Source organism: Ambystoma mexicanum, chromosome 12 (genome assembly GCF_040938575.1).
Source record: "Ambystoma mexicanum isolate Mex_15411 chromosome 12, UKY_AmexF1_1, whole genome shotgun sequence".
Lineage (NCBI taxonomy): Eukaryota > Metazoa > Chordata > Amphibia > Caudata > Ambystomatidae > Ambystoma > Ambystoma mexicanum.
In genome coordinates, this window is record NC_090936.1 from 831,575,045 (window position 1) to 831,600,078 (window position 25,034).

A 25,034-nucleotide genomic window follows, 5' to 3' on the forward strand; every position below is an offset into this window, starting at 1 on the left:
GAGGTCACAGAAAAAGGCCTGTTAAATTAGTTGAACATACAACAGAGGCTGGGAAAGGGCTTAAAAAGTCGTGTTACATTTCAATGAGCTGGGAAAGAGCCTGAGGAAGAAGCTTGTGAAGCCACCATTCTCAAAATGTCAAGGACGCACCATGAAAACAGGAAGAACAGACGAGAAGCTGGGCAACCTCCCCCGGCTGCGAATCACCCTTTGTCCCAGGGCTATGAGCGGAGAGTCCTAGCTCCCCCATCTCTTACCTGAACAGATAGGGTCCATGATGTCGCGGACCTTCCGATCTACTTGTCAAGTTTTCTTTGAACAAGTCTGTGTTTCAAAAAGAAAGTTGTTAAGTGACCTTGGCATCCTACAATGTGCCTAATTTGTGGGTTGGGCCTCTAAGTCGAGCTTTCCAGTCTCCTTTTTGTGGGCCCATGCGATTCCTCTTTTGTCGATCCATGGAAGTCCATTCTCCTGCCTTGAAGAGTGCCATCTGTTGCTCTGATGTAGCCTGAGTCCCTTCTGAGAGTGCTGCCTGGGTGTCCTCCTCGATATGTAGTAGTGCCATGTCCAATTCCTTTGATGTAATCCTTTTTTGTCTGATTTCCAAGTTGAAGATTAAACCAAAGGGAAAGGTCCATCTGTATTTAATACCTTGAGCATGAAGAGTCTTTACCACAGCATATATATCCCGGTGTTTTTGCAGACTCAACTTGGACAGATCCTAGTATAACTGGATCTCTGCCCCATTTTGCATAATCGTAGCTACAGTTCTCGCCTCCCTTAGTATTTGTTCCTTTTGTTGATAGAGTGCACAGGCCAAGGGGATTTATAGATCTTCATGGTTACAATTGTTATTTGTTATTTGTTATTGTTATTGTTGTTTTCTTAATTGACTTTGGCTTCAAAGCCATCCCATTTGACTTTTTAATATTTATTGAAACCCCATTTTCTTGGCAGTAAAGTTCTAACATGACCAACTGCCTTTGCAGAACTATGGGGGTCTGGTCAAAAAGGACAAGATCATCCACATACAGGATCCATTGGAACAGATGCATCCCATTATTTCGGTGGAAAAGCTCTCAGCTTTTGCAAATGTATCGAAATATCTGCTATATAAAAATTAAAAAGTGAAGGGGCTAATATGTACTCCTGCTTTTTACCTCCAATCATCGCGATTGGTATTGAAAGTTGGCCCTGGTGATTTAATCATACCTTCATAGAGCTACCAGACTATAGATCCTGAATTATTGCTAATAAATAGGTCGGGCATCCCCATTTTTCCAGTTTGGACCATACTTTTGGTTGGCCTATATGGTTTACTTGCTCCTTTATTAATGCCATCCATTGGTACTTTCTTTCTTAGGACAGTGTGTCCCCTGAGGAGCAAGGACTTCAACAGTAGAAATTATGACTATGATTTTCAGGGTGAACCTGGGAGGAACACAGGTATCACCAACCTAGCCGCCACCTTCTGTTGCCACACCCAACACTAGTTCTGTATATCATCTCATGTCTAGTGCTAACCCTGGTCTCTGTCAGAGTTAAACCTACCTTCGCTCTGACACATCATTAAAATATAATTTTGTTGCAACACCATCTTTGAATGTATGGAATATAATTACTTTCCCTTCCTACACACTACATTCATTACAATATTCATGGTCACTTATTTTTTAATGCTCACTTTGGCATTTTGGATTCTTTCTCAATCTTTTTATTCAATATTAGTTGGATATAACAGACACCCATTAGTAAACTAACGAACCATGTACCAAATAATGCAACAAACGTGAAAATGAACAGTAACAAAATGGAGGTACAGGATACCCATAAACCCAAGGTTTGACAGCGCACTGAGTTGTTGCATCATTCAGTCATCAAAAATGATTCTCTAAAATAAGGGAAATGGCAAACCCAACCTGCCATCTTGTTTGGCCAACTCTCCCCCATATTTGTAATTATGTTGCCACTGTATCACTCTATTTAGATTGCGCAACAGCATAAGTCAAAAAAGGCTCCCAAATAGAATAACATTTTGCCAATCAATGCTTTAAAGTTGCTGTCATCTTCTTCATTTCTACTATAGTCCATATTTTATTGCACTAGTTGTTGATGACCAGAGCCTGTTTAGAACCCTAAAAATCAGCCACTGCCAGTCTTGGTCATGCCACTGCCAGTAGGCAGATCAGTTTGCAGGAACTCAAGCTGACGGGGATGTGGCAAGCAGCCATGGTGTAAGGCTGCTTTAAACGGAGCTCCTGCAAGATCATACACAATCTGATGAAATTAGGCAGGACTATTGAGCAGGCATGTACCATAAACATTGGAGAACCTGTCGGAATATGTGAGCAAAGGATTCCTGGCGAACGGAATGACCAAGCAAGGCAGCTCATCGTGGGATAGCTTTCTGAAGCTGTGCTGTGGCTCCGAACAAAGGAAACAACTTGGCGACCGTCAGCAGGCAGCAGCGAGCGTAGAAACAAGAGAAGCCAGGAGCAACTGCAAGTGCCTGCGACAATCTCCTGCGCTGAGCCAAGTCCCTGTGGAGAAGCGGTTTAATAACAGCGGGGCATCGCTGAATTTACAAGCACTGGCAGTGGAAACACAGTGCAAAGGGGACGCCGGAGGAAGAAGAGGTGAGCCCGAGCACCCCGTGTAGAGATCAGCAGTTGACCCCCAGTGGCACCGGCAACCCGGCATCTCACTCCAAGACAGTGTGGTATGCGGCACAGGCTGGCCGGTAGGAGGGAGTTATGCAGAAGAGCCTGTCATCGGCGTAGCATTGCAGGAGGAGCGCTTACAGCATTGAGGAGCCATCGAGTGGTCTAAATATATACTGCCTAAGCCCGCATTATTCACGAAATACCCCCCATACACTAAAAAGGGGAGAAGAGGACCCCTAAGGAGCTGAGGGCAAGTTGGTGGCACGGGAGGGAATTAAAACCTGATGCGAAGTTCGCAAACCCGTGCAAGCACCCCCATTCACTAAAAGAGGGAGAAGAGGACCCCTAAGGAGCTGAGGGCAAGTTGGTGGCACAGGAGGGAATTGAATCCTGATGCAGAGTTTGTGAACCCATGCAAGCAGTTAACCTTACTGGGCAAACTTGGTTAATAAGTGTGCTAATCTACTCAAAGTGACAGCAGGGACAAGGAGTGTAAGCACAGAGCTGCCACTACCTGACAATTGGATGCTCACTGAGAGACTGCTTCACCTGCAGTGTGCCTCCATGGGCTAACTGCATTGCCTCACTAGGGCTCTTATACCATGGCACAGCAACAAGCAGGAGGAATCTGGTGGGTGCACTCCCAGCTCAGGAGATAAGGAAGAGGAAGCCTGCAATTAACTGAGCGGGGTGCTATCCGGTCCACCCACACTTAGGCTCTCCCCTCTGGATCAATTTTTTAAGGACAGCATATGAGAAAGCCCATGGCATGATCAGTGGGGCATAGTGCAATTGTAGGGTTCAGCTAAGAGTGTGGCGGCCAGCAATATAACAGATATTTCCAATAAATCGGGGCCAATACTGCTACACCCAGCCAAGCTGGATGTCTCCCAAGGCTGCCAAAGAGAAAGGCCGCCAAAAAAACTCAACTACACCATACTCCCACTCCAAAATCCCAAAGACAAGATGACTATGTCAAGTGACAATAAAAGGGATGCGAGCGAAGCAAATATCCAGATCCTATTGGTGATTGCAGAGTTGAAGACATTGTTAAGCTCCAAGATTGACGAGGGATTGACGAGGGAATGGTCGATGTTGGACTGTTATGGCAGGATGTGAGGAAATTATCAGAAAGAACGACTGAAGGAAAACAAGAAAATGGCGCAGGATAACTACACCCACATCCACATTTTGCAACAAAAGGTCAACCTCCTTGAGAGCAGGGCGGAAGATGTGGAGGGGAGGACCAGAAGGAACAACATCCGCATTGTCGGCCTACCAGAATGTGAAGAGGACGCAGACCCTATGACTTACATCGAAAACATATTCTTGCAAGAGATCGGGCCGGGGAACCTCTCAAGGATTCACAATAGAGAGGGCTCACAGGGCCCTCGTCAGGAAACCGCCACCCGGCACGCCTCCACGTCCGATAATAGCTAAAGTTATGAATTACAGAGACAGAGAGAACACCTTGTTGTACTCCAGACAGGGCGGTACAATGCATAGGGCATCTGCAAACGTAGGGGGTATACCCAGACTATACCTTCCAGGTCCGAAGAAGCAGAGAGCAGTTTTCATCCGGCAAGACCAGGCTTCCCAATGCTGGCATGAAGTATGTGCTAATGTACCCAGCGCTTCTAAAAGTCCTGTATACAAACCGTGCCCTATTTTTTGACCAGCCCGAGGAGTGAATGGATAGAGAGAGGAATAATCCACGATTAGAAGGGAGCACCTCACTACATAAGCACACAGACTCCTCGAAAGCAGACGCAAATGGTACTTTAAGATCGAGCCGAGAAGAGGGAGCATCCAGGCTGCAGGAGCAGACGACAAAAACCCAACTAATGTTCCCTGGGCGGGCAACGCAAACAGGGATTGTCCTCTCCTTGAGACCACATATTCTACCTATGTCGCTCAATTGGCAGGATGCACACCACAGTGGTTCTCAGTAAACTGAGGAAGCGGTCCGCTCCCACGGCTGCTACTAACCCGCCCACAGTCTGACATTTTTCTTTCTTTTTTCGGCACTTGTTTTTGCGCCCAACCGCGACGCAAAACCATGGAACAAATTCCCAAAGGCAGAGACGAAGAGCGGGCACGCCTGCGCATGGGTAACAATGCTGAGTGACTGTTAGTTGGGGAAGTTACCAGGGGATTTGTGTTGCCAATGTCAGTCTCAGCGCTGTGGACCCTTTTTTGGATGGGTCATGTTACGCGAGGTAGGGGGAGGGGAGGTGGGTGGGTTAGAAGCACTGGTCACCTTAACCAGAAATGTTTGACGATGGCTAGCAAGATAAAACTGTTAACCTAGAATGTCCAGGTGCTGAACAACTTTGTGCAAAGGAATAGAGTGTACACTTATCTTCGCAGGCATAACATTGATATAGCCCTGTTGGAGGAGACTCATCTGATACCTGAAAAGCAAGCAATACTGACCAGAAAATGGGGGTAGAGGGGGAATCATTGTCTCTACATACTCGGTGTCTTCCCAGGGAGTATTGACTTGGATAGCTCCTACAGTACCCTTTAAGGTGACGCAGTCTAGGACAGACAATGAGGGCAGAATGGTGCTTGTACAAGGGCTCTTGGAGAATGTGGACGCTTGTATAATAAATACATACCAATCACAACAGAGAGGCTTCCTTTCACACACTGTACCCTAGACTTGGTCCCTACAGAAATGGTTACGTCATATGGGGGGGGCTTTAATTGCGTCCTGAATCCCTGTATAAATAGATCGGACTCCAAAGTCCAGAAGACCCCCCGCCTACCAGAGCCCTACAGTCGTTACTTGCATCATTCAAATTGGTTGATATTGGGAGGGTGCTCCACCCGGACTCTAGACACTACTCCCATGCCTCCTCCATGCATGCAGTCCACACCACGCTCGACTATTTCTTTGTGGGGAAAGATTTGATGGACGACTCCATGATAGCAGATTATAAGAGTACAGTTATGTCCGATCATGTCCCTCTGTTACTGCAGTGGTGATACGCACCTCCAAGGCCTCCAATCCCAACATGGAAACTGAGAAGCAAGGCCCTATCGGACCTAGCTTTCCGAGATTACTTGAGAGATGGTATCAGGGAATACTTTCAACACAATGTGGGCAGTGTACCCAGAGCTGGTACTCTATGGGAAGCCCTCAAGGTGGTCGTTGGAGGCAACTCAATTGCCAAATCACAGGGGCATTCAAGCCACGCTGCGCAGGGAATTGTCCGCAGCGGAGGACGATTTGCAAGCACTGACACAATCCCACAAATCGACCAGGGAGACAGGGAAGCGAACGGAATTGCTCCAACAATGCCCGAGCTGCTGGGAACGATTGGGGAAACATAGCTATACCAGATATGTAGAGAGGCAGCACGCTGAGGGGGACAAGCCTGGCAGATAACTAGCATGGCTAAGTAAGAAAGAGGAACAACATACACCCATATACTCAATATAGGCATCAGCACAGTCTTTTATGACTTCTATCGCAGTCTGTACCAAGAAACACCCAGGTCTACTAACCTGGTCACGGAGGAGGAACTAAGCAAAATAGAACTCCCTAGAATAGATGAGTGTGGTCCGGATGCTAGACACCTCGATTACGGGCTGAGGAACTGAATAACACAATAAGGTCGCTACCTACACCCCAAGCTCAGATGGTCTGCCTGAAGAGTTCTATAAAGAAGTTGACACGGAATTAGCCCCCATCTTCTGAATGACCTGAATGAGGCGTATGACGTGAGCCTCCTCCTGCTCAGCCTCAGAGAGTCGACAATAATACCCCTACTGAAGCCCAATAAGCCTCCACAAGAATGTAGCTCAAACCGACCCTTGTCCATGCTTAACCAGGATAGCAAAATTCTGACGGCAACACTGGCCAATAGGCTAAAGAAAGTGATACATACATTGGGGTGTCTGGTATTTCCATCAAAAGGGTTTCCACCGAAAATTTTGCATCAAATTATTTTGCATCAAATGCATATATGGATGGGGTAAAACCAGCAAGCAGGCTTTAGAAAAGGCTTCAGCACACTCTCTAACCTCTGTACTCTGTCCTACTTGATTAATGAGGCAAAATTAAGCAAAGAGCGGACCTTGTATGTCTGCTTTATAGACTACAAAGTCGCCTTTGGCACGGTTAATAGAGCTCACCTATGGGGGGAAATTGGAGAATTGGGGCCTTAACACAGCCTTGTTGCATCTCAGAGTTCAAATTAACCAGGAAGAATTCCTTAGTGAGGCTATACCTACTAACCACGGTCTCAAAAACTATAGGAAAACTAAAATCATGATCTTTTATAAAAGAAATAAAAAAATGAAAACACTTAATTGGATGATCAAAAATGAACAGATCGAAAGAGTAGACAGATACACCTACCTTGGCATCCCATTCTTTGAAAAAGAATGGGGATAAATTAGGTAACTATGACATCACCAAAACTCTCAGAAAATTCAATGCGATAAGGCAATATATAAGAGTTAGGGGAGGCCACTCTATAGAGGGCCTCCTGAAAGTCTATAAGAACAGTATTATTGTGAGCATCCTCTATGGACTCGAGATATTTACAGACAAAGAGACTGTGTGGCTGGACCTGCTAGAGGGGAAACTATTGCGACAATTTCTGGGCTTACCGAATGGCACACTCTTAGAAGCAATTCGCTGTGAATTGGGCACTATGATCATTATTAAAAGTTAGGCAGTAATTTGTTGATAAATCTGCCGAAAATAAGTTACTGTCAGGCGGAATTTCCACCCGATTACAAGTGGTGGTGGCGGTGTAATTCCCCATGGATTTTGGGTTTGTTGGACCCAATGCCGATTTTTCGGCATTGAGTGGGAAGCTTTACCTCCAGGGTTTTGCTAGAGGTAAATCCTCCACTCAAAACTGAACCTCATAATTTGGCGTACTGGTAAAATTGGTGGTAACTCAGTTTCAGCAAATTTTACCACTTACCGCCCAACTCGTAATGAGACCCTATGGCTCTTAGGATGCTCAATAAAATCAATAGTGCAGTAATATTTATAAAAATGAGAGAAGAAGCAAACAATCTGACCACAATGTATAGTAATTTTAACCTATTACTGTATGAACCTTACCCTAAAACTGCTCTAAAAAAATTGTCTGACAGAAGAACTCGAGTTTTTGGACTTGATTGGCTGCAATCTAAAGTGTTTCGATAATATTGGTATTGCAATTAAAGAAATACATGAAAAAGCAGGGATATGGTATAGGGACAAGAATTGTAGAAATCTCTGAACTAGAACACTGTATAAAAGATATGTATTCCAATCTTTTCCGATTAATGCTCTGTTCCGATATTTTCAAACTATCAGAGATGGAAAAACTAGGTGCTTCATACTACGCTTATGCCTAAGCTTACACCCTACTTTATCCAGAGTGGGAGCCTGGAAGAACCTTGCTTGGGATGACCGTATTTGTAGGTTGTGAAATCTAGAGGTGGAAACTGGTTGCGCTTTCTTCTCAACAACCTGCACAGCGACCAAACCTGGGCTTTTATATTCTCTGTTACTAGCTTGACCTTGAATTACACTGTTTACTATATATGGATAGAAATAGAGAGGTTTCTGAACATTATACTCACATTATGTATGATATTCCACTTATTTTAAATTGAAATTTGTTAGAATGAACTAAGAACATGAATTTTATTTTAGTGAATTAACTGAACTGTATAATATGAATCACCAAACAGAATGAATTTTGAACTGCTAATGTTCATATTTTTAATTGTTAATGTGTAATAGGTATTGTTGTATAATGTTTCATGAATTATGTGTAAATTGTTAACTGACAGTGTTTAAGGTTTTCTCACACTCCGCATCAGTTGGATACTTAACAGAAACTAATAGAGACTTTCGAATGAGCACCCACGTGTATGGTATCTTTTCTTGGCCTCCCAAAGTTCAATTATAAAGTAAAACTACTCCTTTGGTCTCCAATTATATTCGTGTCACTCATCACAAACGCCTCACACAATGTTCTCTTTATACAATGTTGCCGCTTGCAACCTGGGTCCAAAACAAACGCTGGTTTGGTATCAGTCTCTCCAACTCACCAGCTGTGCTGTCTTTTCTGACACCACATTGTTGTAGGAGCCAAGGACAGTACTGCAGCAGCAATCGCTCCTCCCCGCCTTGGTTATCGACGAGTGAGAGCCCCGGGTACCTCCGACACACTGTCCAGGTTTGATCAGCCTTAGTTCCTGGTCTTTGGTTTCTTACTTTCCAAGGCTCACGAAAATAACGGTCTTTAGAGGTCAAGGGTACTTCCCTCATTGCGACCCTCTCTGGTCTCACCGTCGTTCTCCTTGTATTAAACTGCCATCTTGGAACTTTTGTATCACTCATTGTGCTTTCGTGCTCTGCCCTTTATCCTTGTGGGGAAGTGTGATGAAAGTCAGGTGTGTGTAATAATCCATAATTGCCTGACTTGCCTGACAATTGTGTTGCGACATGTCAGGTATACGGCTCTGGTGCTAGTCCGTTGTTGCTCATGATGGGCTGTCCATGAAAAAGTGTGTGTCAGGAAAGGGGAGGGGGGTTGAATTCCTAGATATCCTACCTGGTAGGATGGGTTAGTGTTATAGGGAAGGGGATACCAAGTCTCACCCTCCGGTGTCCCACTTCCACTCCCCGAAGACCCTTCATCCAGGTGATCCTCCCACACTGGTCCACCCCCTGGAAATGTATCCAAAGCAATGGCCACCTGGACAACAGATCCCTGGGGACTAGTGGGAGCAACACCTTCAGGTTTCTCAAATACCCTTGCCCTATGCGATGTAGCCACGTCTGCTTCACAGGGGAACTGGGAGAGGAAAACCATGTTCCCTTGGTCTTTACCTTTTCGGTGCTCCACAGTAAAACAGTAGGGTTGCAGGTCTAAGAACCATCACATGACTCGAGGGCTAGAGTCTTTTCATTGGCTAATCCAAACTAGTGGAGAATGGTCCGTGATGAGTGAGAACTTTCTTCCTAGGAGGTAGTATATAAGATGGATAATGGTCCACTTGATAGTAAGAGCCTATAATTCCAGCACAGAGTAATTCCTTTCACATGGGAAATGTTTGTGACTCGTAAACAAGATGGGATGTTCCAACCCATCATAAATTTGTGACAAGGCTGCTCCGAGCCTTGTAAGGGAGTCGTCTATCTGCAATACAAATTATTTTGAGAAATCTACTACCTTCCAGATTGCGGACTGGCAGAGGGTTTGTTTTAGGTTGTTGTAACATATCATCCTCATCCGTCCAATGAATTTTCTGGGGTTTTGCGTTCTTAATTGTATCCGTCAGCCTAGCTGTCCTGTCCGAGAAGTTTGGGATAAACCTATGGTAATAACCGATTAAACCTAGAAATGCTCCGAGATCTCTTTTATTTTTAGGTGTAGGGGTATCTAATACAGCTTTCATTTTCCCGCATTGAGGTTGCACACTACCATTCCCTACAAAGAAGCTGAGGTGTTTCATGGCTGATTGGGCCAGTCTGCATTTGGATGGATTGGCAGTTAGGCCAGCTTCTCTTAGAGCTCTCATGATGGTAAAAAAATGGAAAAGGTGGTCTTCCCAAGTTTTACTATAAATGATGATATCATCAATATAAGCTCCACAGAAATCATAGTAGGGCTGTAATAATTTGTCCATAAGCCATTGGAAAGTGACTGGAACCACGTGTAAGGGAAAAGGGAAGACTTTGAACTCAAATAGTCCTAGGGGTGTCGATAAAATTGCCTTTTCCTTATCAGCTCCATACAATGAGACCTGCCAGTACCCTCTTGTTAAGTCTAAGGTTGATAGAAAGATGGCGTTTCTGAGTTGATCAATTAGGTCATTGATGTGTGGCATGGGATAAACATTGAAGTCGGAAATGGCATTAACTTGGTGGAAATCTATGCAAAACCCCCAGGAATGGTCAGATTTGGTGACCAATACAATAGAGGAGGTCCATGGGCTTGAAGAGGGTTTTATAATGTTTTCTCTTAACATTTTATTAACTTCCTCAACCACTATCTGTTTGTGGGGATCCAGGAGTCTATATGGTTTCAGAGTAAACACTTTTCTCTTAGGTGTTCTCATGTAGTGATAGGTGCATTTCACTCTTCCTGGTTTCTCCGAAAATACATCGGGGAACAAGATAATTAAATCTTTTATATCTTCTTGTTGTTGACTAGATAGCACCTGAGGAATTAATTCAAAGTTGTCGACCTCTTCTGGCACCAAACAGGATAGTATTGTGGCATTGGTGGCAGACGGGTTTTCCTTCCACTCTTTTAAGAGATGTACATGATATAGATGGAACTTCTGTTACCCTTTCAGATTGTGCTACTGTTGTGATTAACTTTGCATTCATCTGGTGCAAGTGACTAGAATCTTGAGATGGAATGCAGGGCTTAGAATGTTTATCTATGAGTGAGTTCCAGGTTGGTTAGTTGCAAGGATGTAAGCCCTGAGAGAGGATGCCGGTGGGTGTCCTATGTCCCCTTTTACTTACCTGACTCTAAAAACGGTATTTGGTGTGCCTAAACTTAAGTAAATAAGTTAACAGTTCACTGGAGTGTCAGAGTCATTTGTGGCCAAACCCTGAACTCAACACTGGCGACGAGGATGATCTGGCTGTGCTGGGGGGACAGCACCAAAGGGAGACACCCACCGCCCCCCCCCTCTGAGAAGTGATCCTCTCTCAGGTAAGAGCGCTGGATGGCTGTGAGGCACTGCAAGTGCAGTGAGGGCAATTGAGGCCCAGACAGAGGTGCTACAGAGGCAAAGGGGGCAAGAAAGGCCCAGACAGAGGCGCTACGAAGGCACTGGAATAACAGAGCAGCTATGGATGTAAAGGTGCTGCATGAGGCAGTGGAGAGGTTCTGCCAGGGCAGTGAGGCGCTACAATGGGCAATGAGATGTTGCAGAGGCAGTGAGGCGCTGCATGAAGAGGTGCTGCGAGGGAAGTTAGGTGCTGCAACAGGCAGTGAAGAGGCGCTGCAGAGACAGTGAAGCGCTGCTAGGGGCAGTGAGATGCTACAGAGGCAGTGAGGCGCTGCATGAAGAAGTGCTGCAAGGGCAGTGAGGTGCTGCAACAGGCAGTGAAGACGCGCTACAGGGGCAGCATGGTGCTGCGTTAGGCAGTGAAGAGGTGCTGCATGAGGCAGTGAAGAGATTCTGCAAGGGCAGTGAGGCACTGCAAGATGCAGTTAAGAGGTGCTGCAAGAGGCGCTGCAAGAGGAAGTGAGTGGTCGCTGCAGAGGCTGTGAAGTGCTGCATTGTGCAGTGAAGAGGTGAGGCGCTGCGAGGGCAGTGAAGTGCTGCACGGGGCAGTGAAGAGGCACTGCATAGGGAGTGAAGAGGCACTTCAGTGACAAGGGTGTGCTGCAAAGGGCAGTGGGGACAAGAAGTTCTAGTGTTGAAAGGTACAACGGTCTGCTGTAAAGTGCAGTGGGCTCTGTGAGACTTATGGTTATTAGAAGGAGCTGTGAAGTTCATTGGAGCAGCAAGGTTCATTCATTCATTGACATGGTGAAGTTCAAGGTGGCAGTCTCTCATAAAGCATTTAAGAGAATTGAGACTGTACAGACATTCAGAAGAGTTGGAAGTTGTTAATGGATCTAGGAGGGGCCTGGAGCCCATGGACTGTGCAAACATCTGTTGCGCCAAGGCTACAAGCTATTGGTCATAGTGAAGGCAGCTGAGATCACTGACAAAGTTATCCGATGTCAGGGCTTACCTTGACTGGAACCGAAGGTTGCTGCGGTTGGCTTGAGTGGAGTCCTGGAGTTCGGCATGAGTGCTGCAACGGGAGGCCTGACTCAGTTATGAAGTTTGATGGGGATGGGAGCTCTGTGTTCCTCCGTTACTCTCTATGCAATGGTGAAGTAGGAGAGAATGCAGGGGTGCAGGCGATTAGAGTTGAAATACTAGAGCTGATATATATTAGTTTATTAGAGTGATGTTGTAGGTACATGTCTCTCTCTTTAATTGAGTTATGTAGTTTAACATATTTCTCTCCACAGGCGGACTACTGTCCATTACATGTGTTGCATGTGTAAAAAGGTGCAATGGTTGAGGTGAACCGTTGAGCGGACTACTGTCCATTACATGTGTTTCATGTGTAAAAAGGTGCAATGGTTGAGGTGAACAGTTGAGCGGACTACTGTCGATTACATGTGTTGCATGTGTAAAAAGGTGCAATGGTTGAGGTGAACCGTTGAGCGGACTACTGTCCATTACATGTGTTGCATGTGTAAAAAGGTGCAATGGTTGAGGTGAACCGTTGAGCGGACTACTGTCGATTACATGTGTTGCATGTGTGAAAAGGTGCAATGGTTGAGGTGAACCGTTGAGCGGACTACTGTCCATTACATGTGTTGCATGTGTGAAAAGGTGCAATGGTTGTGGTGAACCGTTGAGCGGACTACTGTCCATTACATGTGTTGCATGTGTAAAAAGGTGCAATGGTTGAGGTGAACCGTTGAGCGGACTACTGTCCATTACATGTGTTGCATGTGTAAAAAGGTGCAATGGTTGAGGTGAACCGTTGAGCGGACTACTGTCCATTACATGTGTTGCATGTGTAAAAAGGTGCAATGGTTGAGGTGAACCGTTGAGCGGACTACTGTCCATTACATGTGTTGCATGTGTAAAAAGGTGCAATGGTTGTGGTGAACCATTGAGCGGACTACTGTCCATTACACTGTCTGTATAAAAAGGGAAATGTTGTTCCTAGACTTTGGTGCCATTGTTTTGGCATATGTTGGTAGACATGTATGCGGTGATGTGTGAGTGAAATAAGACATTAAGGTTTTGAGTGTTTATTGAATCTTCATTAGAGTTATTAAGTTGATAACAGTGTTCATCATTAGCTGTTCTATGTAGGCATATTAATATGTTCTCTCCACAGGTGGACTTTTAATTTTAATCCACAGATGGACATTGATGTTAATGTTAATAGATTTTGAAGTGGTGACAGGGTCTAAACCTTTTGGAGTTGGTTGTGGTTATATATGAAATGCTTTGAATAATCTTTTGTTTTTCAGGTGGGACTTTACTGGACAAATCTTTTGATGAAATATTGATCTTGCCACCGATACTTTACTGTTCTTGTTGTTGTCCCTATAGGGGAAAGATGTGTTGTGATTAACTTTGCATTCATCTGGTGCAAGTGACTAGAATCTTGAGATGGAATGCAGGGCTTAGAATGTTTATCTATGAGTGAGTTCCAGGTTGGTTAGTTGCAAGGATGTAAGCCCTGAGAGAGGATGCCGGTGGGTGTCCTATGTCCCCTTTTACTTACCTGACTCTAAAAACTGTATTTGGTGTGCCTAAACTTAAGTAAATAAGTTAACAGTTCACTGGAGTGTCAGAGTCATTTGTGGCCAAACCCTGAACTCAACAGCTACCTTATAAGTACAGGTTCCTGTTCGTTCCAGTATTTCATATGGGCAATACCACTTAAAGACGAGCTTGTTTTTTTTCGAGGTAGGCAAGAGGGCCAATACTTTCTGTCCTACAGAAAATGATCTTAAGCTCACCTTTTTTTTTTCATAGATGGACTTTTGCTGGATATGGGCCTTTTCCATGTTAGTATAGACTAGATCTCGAACAAGACTCATAAGCTCTCGCAGTCTGGTAGCCGTCTGCTAAAGGGCAATGGGTGTCTATTCTCGTTCATCCCAGGTCTTCCGGAGCATGTCCAGGACATCTCTAGGTTCTCTACCATTGAGGAGCTCGAAAAGGAGAGAATACAGTAGATGCCTGAGAGGTTTTACTCACTGCGAACGGTGCCCAGTGTATCATACAATCCCAGTCCTTCTCATCCTTATCTACCAACATTCTTAGGATAATTGTAAGCATTTAACTGAATCTCTCTACCAAAACATCTTTTTGGGGATGGTACACTGAAGTTTATAAGGTGGTAAAATGGAGTAGTTACATGACTTCCACCATGAACTTGCTCATAAAATGTGAACCTTGATCCATCAGGATTTCCTTAGGAAAGACAACCCTGGAAAAATACAGTAGGTGGTGCTTTGGAATTTGCTGAGTGGTGTTGTTCCGCATAGGACATGCCTCAGGGTACCAGGTTGCGTAGTTGACAATCACGAGGACATATTTGTTGCCCACTCTAGATGTCCAATGGTGTCCATCCCTATTCGTGAAAAAGGGACTTCTATGATTGGCAAATGATTCATAGGGGCAGGCAATGGGATGCGAGTACTGGTTTTCTGACATATTTCACGTGTCTGAATAAAGGTTTTATATCAGCATGGATACCTGGCCAGTAAAACTTCCCGCTGATGTGGGCCTGGGTTTTGGATTGTCCCAAGTGTTCCCCTGTCAGATGGGAATGTGCAATCTCTAGCATAATCATTCGGTGGGTTGTGGGGATTACTATCTGGGTTTTACTCAAGCCTTCTGTGGATTTTTTTTTTATATATAGCAATCCTTGCTTTAAGAAGAAGAAAGGGCTTCCCTTCTCTACACCCTCTCCTTCAGAAATTGCTTGCAAGAAAGCCTCAGCGAGAGCTGGGTCATTTTTCTGGGCAAAGGCTAAATTGGCATAGATGGTAGGCTCTTCTCCCTTTTTCTCTTCAGTGCTTGTTGGTTTATCAGCTACCCCAAAGCTTAAGGTACATCTCTCCGTTTCCTCTGGTTCACTTTTTCAAAAATGAGGAAATAGAGCTTTTTCAAGAAACCCTTGGGCAATTTGGATCTCACCATGGTTCTGTAAGAGAACCTTTTTGCCCCCCCGAAGTTGGGATTGAGGACGACTGCTTGAACATCTATACCGAACTTCCAAGTCAGGCCAGATTTTGGGCCAATATTATGTAACACCCAGGAGGGTGTATCAAAAAAAAATAAGTAGGTAGGAATCATTCCACTTTACAAGGAGGGATAATAGCCTCTCTACTGCTACAAATATCAAAGCCTAGAGATTCTTTCTTGGCAACAGAGGGGTTGGAGGCTTTATGACTAAGCTCCTGGAATTGTAGGGTTCCCCAATTTATTTCAATTGAGTAACATCCCACTCCTGAAAACACATGTAAGGAAGGCATGGTATCAACAGTAAGACAGACACAAGTGACCACAGTACAAGGGTGTTTATTGAACTTTCACAGGGGTGAGATAAAGGCCTTTCTAAACCTAAATCTACAGATGGGAGCAACCTACGACTATCAAATAATAATAATGTAGTTACTAGAGGAGTTTTAACAAATTAAAAAGGGCTTATACTAAAATAAAACTATTGCCAATCCTTGCGGTGATGTTCATGAAAAAGAAAAAAGTGTTCACAAAATTATAAGTCAAGATCTTCGGGCCGTTGACCTCCCATCCCCACGTTTTCAGCCAGGACAGGTGGTTCAGTCAAGCAGAGCATACACTCTGGCTTCTGCAGCACAAGGACACAGTTCCATTTTCACAATTCAGGACCTTCTGTGTCCAAGCCTCTTTACTTCTTGTAAGTCTCTTGACCCAGAGGGCCTGGCATACAAAAACAACACAAAAAACGTTATTTTCCTTTCTCAGTATTCAATTTGGGGTGTATACCCTGCATGCCCTTCAGCCGGGCTCAAATCCTTTTCAAAACAAAAGTTCAATGTTGAATCCCCCTCTTCCAGGCTCAGATCCCTTTCAAACTATGTTCAGATAATTATTTCTCGGGTGACTCGCGGTTCACCCCGAATATCCATCTTCCGGGCTCAGATCCCTTTCTTTCAATCAATTAGTCTCCCTCAGCCGGGCTCGGACCAATTGTGATGTACTTTCAACTATCGAAGACTTTCAAATGTGCACAGGGTTTAGCTTGACCCGTTGCATAACCACTTCAATCTCAATATTACTTTTTCTCACACTCAGCATCAGTTGGATACCTAACAGAAACTTTCGAATGAGCACACTCGTGGCGCTGGACCACTCTGTGTATGGTATCTTTTCTTGGCCTCCTAAAGTTCAATTATAAAGTTCAACTACTCCTTTCGTCACCATTTATATTTGCGTCGCTCATCACAAACGCCTGTTCTCTTTATACAATGTTGCCACTTCAAACCTTTGTTCAAAACACAAGCTGGTTTGGCATCAGTCTCTCGGACTCACCGGCTGTGCTGACTTTTCTGACGCTGCTTTGTTGTAGGTGCCAAGGACAGCACCATAGCGGCAATCACTCCTCTCCGCCTAGACTATCGGTGCGAGAGAGCCCCTGGGACCTCTGACACACTGTGCAGGTTTGATCAGCCTTAGTTCCTGGTCTTCAGTTTCTTACTTTCCAAGGCTCACGAAAATAACGGTCTTTAGAGAGGTCCAGGGTACTTCCCTCCTTGCGACCGTCTCGCCGTCTTTCTCCTTGTATTAAACTGCCATCTTGGAACTTCTGTTTCCTCATGTGTTTTGCCTCACGTGCTTCGTGCTCTGCCATTTATCAATGTGGGGAAGTGTGATGAGAGTCAGGTGTGTGTAATAATCCGTAATTGCCTGACCACGGTGTTGGGACATGTCAGGTATACAGGTCTGGTGTTAGTCCGTTGTCGCTCACAGTGGGCTGTCTGTGAGAAAGTGTTAGTGTCAGGAATGGGGGGTGGGGAGGGTTGAATTCCCAGGTATCCTACCTGGTAGGATGGGATGGTGTTATAGGGAAAGGGATACCGCGTCTCACCCTTCTACTCCCCGGAGACCCCTCATGCAGGTGATCCTCCTGCACTGGTCCACCCCCAGGAACTGGATCCAAAAGTGATGGCCGTGTCCTGGCCAACTGGATGACAGATCCCTGGGGACTAGCGGGTGAGACAACCCCAGGTTTCGCACAGGGCCCTGTTCTACACCCCTTCCCCAATCCCCAAAATGTTTACAAATACCCTAACCCTGCACCCCCCCAGAAAAATGGCAACAAAATGCCAACGATGCATTGGCCCTGCGAGTTAGGCCGGTACCATATGGGGATCTGGTACATCGCGTAGGTAGCCCATTCAATGTAGCATTTTCTCACCCCTGAAGGAATTCCTTGTTAAACCAAATAGGCTGGGTAAATAAAGGTGCTAAAAGGACCTTGGACGGGTCAGGGAAGACGAGTAGTATGGGGAATGATGTGCAATAGAGGTTCATTGGTTTTATATGCTACTTGTGTAACAGGGGAGTTATGAAAATGAATCAAATGCAGGGCATTGTGGTGGGTCAGAAGAAGAACACAGACTGATTTTCCATTTCACTGCTGCTGTTTGTTAAATTAAGGTGAAAACCCCTATCTTTCCCTATACTAAGGGTGTTCCATACCTAACAAAACTAAGGTGCTCATCCGTCGTCGGTGGGAGACCAAATCAAGATCAGTCTACGGTCCAAACTAACGTATCCTAACCCTACCAGTATTCAAACAACAAAAGCACAGGAGAATGACTCCCTTCTCCTGTGAGGTGGTTTTTCACCAAGTTCAGTTCAAAGAAGTATCCTTAGGTACTTCTTGGCAAATATTCTTATCAAACCACACTGCTCTGATAATGGGTTCTTTAAGTGTCAACCGTCTCTTTCACTTGATTAATCTTTCTTTCCTCCTTGTTCTCTTCTTGTCTTATTCTCGTTTGGTTTATCCCTTTACTTCCATGGGACAAGTTTATTCCGTTCCCTTCATTCAGTGTCCACTCTTTATCTTGGCTGGGACGAGTTTGAGGGTTTCACTATTGATTCTCGTGCCCTTCATTCACTCTTAATACTATCTCTCGACTAGGATGAGTAGGAGCGTTCCAGTAATGATTCTCATTCTCTGCATGCACTTGATACTTTATCTTGACTGGTGACAAGTATGAGTGCTCCAGTAATTATCTTCGGTCCCCCTCCCAAGTCTCCCACTTTACCAGTTACCTGGATTGTTCAGGGATAAGGTCACCAGAGTTTCTACCATGCTGGGACCTTTTCCATTGCTTATCAGGTTGGCTTCTCGTTTCGTCGGTACCATCAGATAAAGTGTCTCCATTCTTTCTTCGGTTGGTTCGCTCCACGATACCTTAATGCAAGTGGCATCAACGTTGTTCACAAACCTCCAAGACCATGAATACTTGCTTGCTGTCAAGCCACCACTTTCAGGCTTAGGACGCCTTGCATCCACCTCAGTCTCTTGAGTCTGCTCTCCTTTCCAACGCTGCATGTCAGAAGCTGCACTCTCAAGCCTCGGACCCTGCATGTCCAAGTTTCCTTCAGCGTATCTCTGCCAGCTGATTTAAAACTCGCGACTTCTCTCTCTCTCTCTCTCTCTCTCTCTCACAAGGTCTCTGCCTCCAATTTTTTTGACGCTTTCGTGGGACTTCCCGGCTGTAGTGTCAAAGTCCTTCATCTCTGTTTGATTCATACTCTTTATTCTTGCAGTGTTTTTTTCATCTCTATACCATATAAAATTTCCTTCACAGTGTTTGGCTGACAAAAACAGATTGTGGCTTGTTCTTTATATCTTCTTTCACTAGATGTTTTTGAGGTGGTTTAGTGGTATGTTGCTTCGGGACTTCCTCATAAGAACAGGACTCCGTTTCCGCAGAGAGGGGAGCATGGGGGTTCTTTCCGGATGAGGTTGTGCTTGCCTCTACTCCTAGGGAGGGTATTGCAGAGCGGGCTCGCCTACCTGGAGTCACAGGAAAAGGCACCGCCCTGGGGAGAAGTGACGGAATCCCACGATTCATCACAGCATCCAGACATGCGTATAGAAAAGTTGGTGGTTTGTACATCATCGGGGTAGGAAAATAATGAAATTTCTAATTCTTGTACGTTACTGTATGTGGATGGATTCTTGTGGGTTAGAGGAATACTTAGTACACAATGTGCACTACGTTTGTTATCGTTTGGTTATGTTTTTACAGCAAGAAATGTTATTCGTAAAAAATTATTGTGCCGCAAAGACTTTTTTTTTCATTCCAGGCATTATCATTATATAAACAAATAATTAACTTATGTGAATAGCCACTTTCCTGTCTATTATACTTTCCACTTAACAAATCACTCATGACTGCACTGCAAATCCCTTTTCTGAAATTGCAGAGCCATGTTCCAATTTTTTACATTGCTGATATCCCACCTTGTATGCTACGAAATGCTACTGAAAAATCCATGATCAAATTGAGATAATTAAATATTACCTCATGTCGCTTTGATTCTTCAGCCATGGCCGCCTTTTCCTTCTCCTCATCTTCCATGAGTTTCGCTTGCTGTTGCTGTAAAAAACGAAAGAAGTACATCATTTCTGCATATTTCTTTTCACAATACATTTTCACAAATGTTAACTTGTATGGAAATAGAGCACCATCCTGTGTGCTCCACTTTAAACTTTTCATAATAAACATGGTTACTTGTTTGACTTACACAATGCAAAAAGGCATATTTGTCAAGCATATGTGATCTGATGAAAATGGCATGTGTTGGAAATCTAAACATTTATTGAAAAAATTGAAGTATGAAGCTGGCCACAAAAGAAGCAGTGTTTTATTATTCTCACGCAAATCTGACATTTTTTAACTATCGCAATAGTACAGCAATAAAAAACGTGAGGTTAATCACAAGAACAGTATGGAGCTTTTGGACGATGCACAGTATATGAATCAGCAGGAAGATGATTGGAGGGTGGGGGGGGCCTGTCCAGGGCTTATTCTAATTCCAATAAGCACAGTGCTGATGATGTAAGCTGAGAAGGGCACTACTCAGGCGACCTACAAGAACTGCCCAGAATCTACTAGCTGATCACACGAGCCCTAGCAATCTTTATCGAGAAACTCACTTACATGACTCCTGCTGTGGGGTGTCCAATTAAGGACGCAAAGTAGGGTAGACCCCACCCCTCCTTCTTCATTGTCCCATTTTTCAGCTGTAAGCTCCCATTGCAGTCCCCCATTCAGCCCCTTACAAGAATCCTGTGACCCGGCAGCTGTTGCTTTTACTGTCATAAAAGCACTCACTTCCTGTTTCCTTTTTATATCTGTTTAATGACTAAGTACTTCCGGATTACTTTAGGAATGTAAGTGATTTCCTTAGGGGACCACTTGCCTGGACGTCCAGCGCTAAGGGCAGACAGGGCTAAGGGGTATTTTCCTTTATTTCATTCCAAGTTCCCGTTCTCCCCTGTTTGCTACAAAACATGCCTCATACAAAGCACACAAACAACCTTCACATTAAACTCAAACAAAACACTACACCAAAACAACTAATTGCATACACCTGCATTCTGCCACTCTGCACTTGCTCACACACATGAAATCAATTAACTCATTAACACACACTCCCCAGACATATTCTTCCTTGAAGAAAGAAGATTCAAACCTCACCACAGATCCATTATCCCTGACATGCTTCCCTTGCACTCTTTTATCCTCCGCAGAGACTGCCCACACAAACAAGGAGGAGGCATTGCCTCGATATATAAAGATTCAGTCACGCTTAGAAACCCCACTCACCCCGTACACAAAGCCCTCTCTCTCACTTGCCCCCTCCATCACACACCTAAACTTTATCCCCCTCATTTACAACCCCTAACACAAAATTCCAACTTCCACATTAACTGGACTGACTTCATAACTAACAACCACAGCTCCCCCTGCATCAATATATACCATGGAAACTTCAACCCAGGTGGTTCCCTTCCAGACAGCTACCCCATACTAAAGACAGTATCCTCACTCCACTGACCCCCTATGACCTTACACAAGTCATCACCTACCCCCCCTCCCACACACACACACACACACACACACACACACACACAGCTGGCATCACCCTGGACATTTGGATTTTAAGCAAAAATCATGTCTGTGGAAAATGTAATCTGGGTGTTGTGATCAGACCACTTTGCTATGCCAATCAACCACAATCTACTGAACAAGTTTCCTCCACCTGCCACACATCTTACTCAGCCCCCAGTAAGACAAACCAAACACATTACAGAAACAGCTTTAGCACAACTCATACTACACCCATCCCCCCTGCATGCACATCCGTCCACTCGCCTTAACAATTAATTTACAACATCATCCTCACACAGGAACTAAACAAAATGACCCGACTCAAATCACAAAAACCTTGCAGCCACCACCATAAACCATGGTTTAACAGCTACCGCCTCTCTATCAAGCAGGAAGCCAGATACCTAGAGAGACTACACTCTGCCACCAATCGTACACAGAAGCTATTCATCATTGTCAAATCTCTCTCCAAACCACCATACACACCCACGCATTCACTGAAGTATGCAACTTCCTCATGGACTAATTCAACTCCAAAATACACATCAGGCACGTGCTCTGCTTTTCTTTCACGCCCCCCCCCCCAGCACCCCCCCCACTTCCAAACCTTCTGTGATGAATCTGGTAGCATTATCACTGATTTCCTGGCAGTGACCTTCTCCCATGTACATGGTCCTGACCCTGGGGGTGGCTATATGAGGGAGGATCACATGCGAGGAGACGCCTCCAGGGAGATATCATGGATTCATCGCATGAGACATGGTATCCCCCATTTTCCCTTGAAAATAAGCTTCCAATATCCTCACCCTCATGGCATATTGCCATGCATCCCCTCCCCTTCCTATGAAGATCAGAGAAAACGTTTTCACCAAATTCATGGACCAACCTTCCAACTATGGTCTTTTTCAATTCAACTTGTCAATGAACCAGAACTGACTTGTTATTAAGACCCTTTAATGCTTATCCAAATGCCTTGAGTCAAGTAATCAATGGACTTCTATTCCTAGAATTCTCGACATACTAGGACGAGGAAGAGGGATTGAGCAATGAGGAGCAAAAGAGTCTATCAGCTCAGCGGGCGCTCTAGTATTTTCTGGCACACACCTATGCCTGGGAAATTTAAGCAGCCCGAGCAGAGAATCACAGACAGCTACTGTGGCGACTGGCGAGAGAGTGTTGCACCTCTCTGCGAGGAATGGAGCCGCTTTGCGAGGAATGGCAAACAGATAGGCTGGGTCCGGCGTGGTGGAGCCAGGTGGCTTACCGACGGAGAAGAAAGAAGCTGCTGCAACAGGGCACACTGCGGGAATGCCAGGAGCTGGTGATGGACTCCTGGGTGTTCGCAGATGAAAGCAAGCAGAGCTTCACTTATCGCTGCCATGAAGCAAGCAGACGTGTCAAGTGGAAGCCACGGGGCAGGTAAACGAAGCAAAAGCAACCGCGAGAAGGAAGGAGATGGGAACCCTTCCTCAGCTGACCATGAGAGAGTCACCAAGAAAAGCCGGTGAGTCCACCCAGAAGCAGCGGGGCACTGGTGCATATCGGCGAGCACACCGAGTATAACTTAACTTAACTGAGAGAAAGGAAAAGAATGGATATATAAACAAGCTTACAAAAGGGCACGCAATGTTCCAAGGTCAACTACCCTGGAACAACACAGGAAAAGCTAGATGGAAGAAAGAATCACAGCTGTGCTGGGCTACACACTGCTTCTCAACCAGATAAAAAAACTGATAACGAAACTTTGGCCTATTTTGAACACGGGATCCATGACCCTTGCAGAACCAACAGTAGCAATTAAAAGAAGGAAGAATTTGAGAGATTGTCTTGTGTCCTCACATCAAGGCAGACCAACTGTCAAACAGTACTTTGGGGACCACAGTACATGCACAGACACAGTCCATGCAGCTCATGCTCCAAAGCAATCAAACAGCAAGGAGCACAGAAGTAGATATTTGTAACAATCATCTCAAATTTATGAATTGTAACACTGTGAATGTCATTTACCTTATCTGCTGTCCTTGCAATTTGTGTTAAATTGGGATGACTACAGACCAGTGAGAAAACGTATAGTAGAGCACAAATCGTGTATACGTACACGTAAAGAACATGCACTAACGGTAACCCATTTTTAGGAAGCAGGACACAGTGAATTGGTTTTTAATGGACCACATTTGAAAGAGTAATGATTCCACCACATGGAGGAGATATTAACTCTCTCCTCTAAAATGCTGGATCTGTACATCTACAGATTATAATCACATGTAACTGGACTAAATGAGGCCTACCCTGGCCACACCTTACAGTGTTGCTCTCGCACTCATGAATCTGGAAACAGAAAAGACAAGCAGACCAGACCTTTAGCTGTCATACCTGGCAAGACCGATGTTTATTTAACCAAAGGGAGGGGCCCAAATGCTATAGATGCCCAAATAACAAGGGGTGTACGATGTCTGGTGAGACAACACAAACGGAGTTTGTTAAGTACTACAAACATCCCTGGCCCTGTGTGTGAGAATAGGACATGGCAAGTGCAATACAACACAGTGTTTATTAGAAAAGATGGCATGTGATGAGACGCAGACCGGCTGACAGTCTTGGGCATGCATGGTCAATATGCTGCATATCGGTAGGGCCCCGAAACATGGCCAAGATGAATTTTAAAAAAGAGTGGAGCACCTACAATGTGTTCTAGACAACATCGGAGCTGCACTAAAAGGCCAAGTGAGAAATACAAGAAAGTAAGCTGTAAATACAAGAACAAAAAAAGACAAATACATAGAGTGCCATTCGAAACAAATGTACTTTTACTTTTACATTGGAAGACAGGTTAACGGGGTAAATATGATCTGCCCTGATCGAAAGTGATTTACAAGTCATAATTCCTACTAACGCAAGACAGCGCACTGCTCTTAGTACTAGAAACCACCGTCCTTGGAGGCAATTACGCGACACTAACCCATTACCACGATTACGCATGTTAGGGTCCTGGACAGACTTTGTTAAAACCAGCTCTGAGTACGAAGGAGTGCGGTAAGCGGATCTACAATATTTATAGGATCGTGTACACAGAGGAGATACTGAGTTTGACTTCCCCTTTGTTCTGCGCTCATCTAATATGGAGCATTACAAAAGTAACCTGCCCCTCTCTTGTAGCACACAGCGCAATGAAGAGGAGAGCAGAAGGTGGCTAAAATACACGACACCTGAGTAGTTGGATGACAAAGCTGAGATCCATCTGCTGTGTGTACTGAGGGACTTTACCTCGTCACTCAGCTAGTTGTAATAGAGGCATTATACGGCAAGCCATGATCATGTCACTGCACACTTTAAGAGCATTGTCGCCTTGTGTGCGTTCACCCTCCGTTACCTTTCTCCCTGCCTCTCATAGCAAGGAGAGGAGGAAGGTACAGAGAATAAATGAGAGAGAGGGGGGTGTTTAAAATGCTGAATTTGTGGAATACATCCAAGGTGTGCATATAGATGTACATTGAAATGAAGCCATGGAAGGTCTAGGGCCCAAAAAAAGACAGCAGGTTTAGCTCGAATAGGCCTGCGTGAGGATGTCTATGATACTTTGTCCAAACTGCAAGGGTGCTCGATCACAAGCTGAACTCCTTTCCATTAGTGTTGGCTTTTGCAGCTAGCGCCATACAACAGTGTGTGAGAG

General features: G+C 44.8%; 1 protein-coding gene across 2 annotated transcripts in view; it reads right to left on the reverse strand.

Moving 5' to 3' along the window:
* Positions 1-25,034, reverse strand: part of LRRIQ1 (leucine rich repeats and IQ motif containing 1) — a 2,234,608-nt gene that overhangs the window by 1,793,704 nt on the left and 415,870 nt on the right. For both annotated transcript variants that reach the window (XM_069629324.1, XM_069629323.1), the window contains exon 6: positions 19,772-19,846. In XM_069629324.1, coding sequence (XP_069485425.1) covers positions 19,772-19,846 — 75 coding nt within the window. The remainder of the gene's footprint in view (positions 1-19,771; positions 19,847-25,034) is intronic.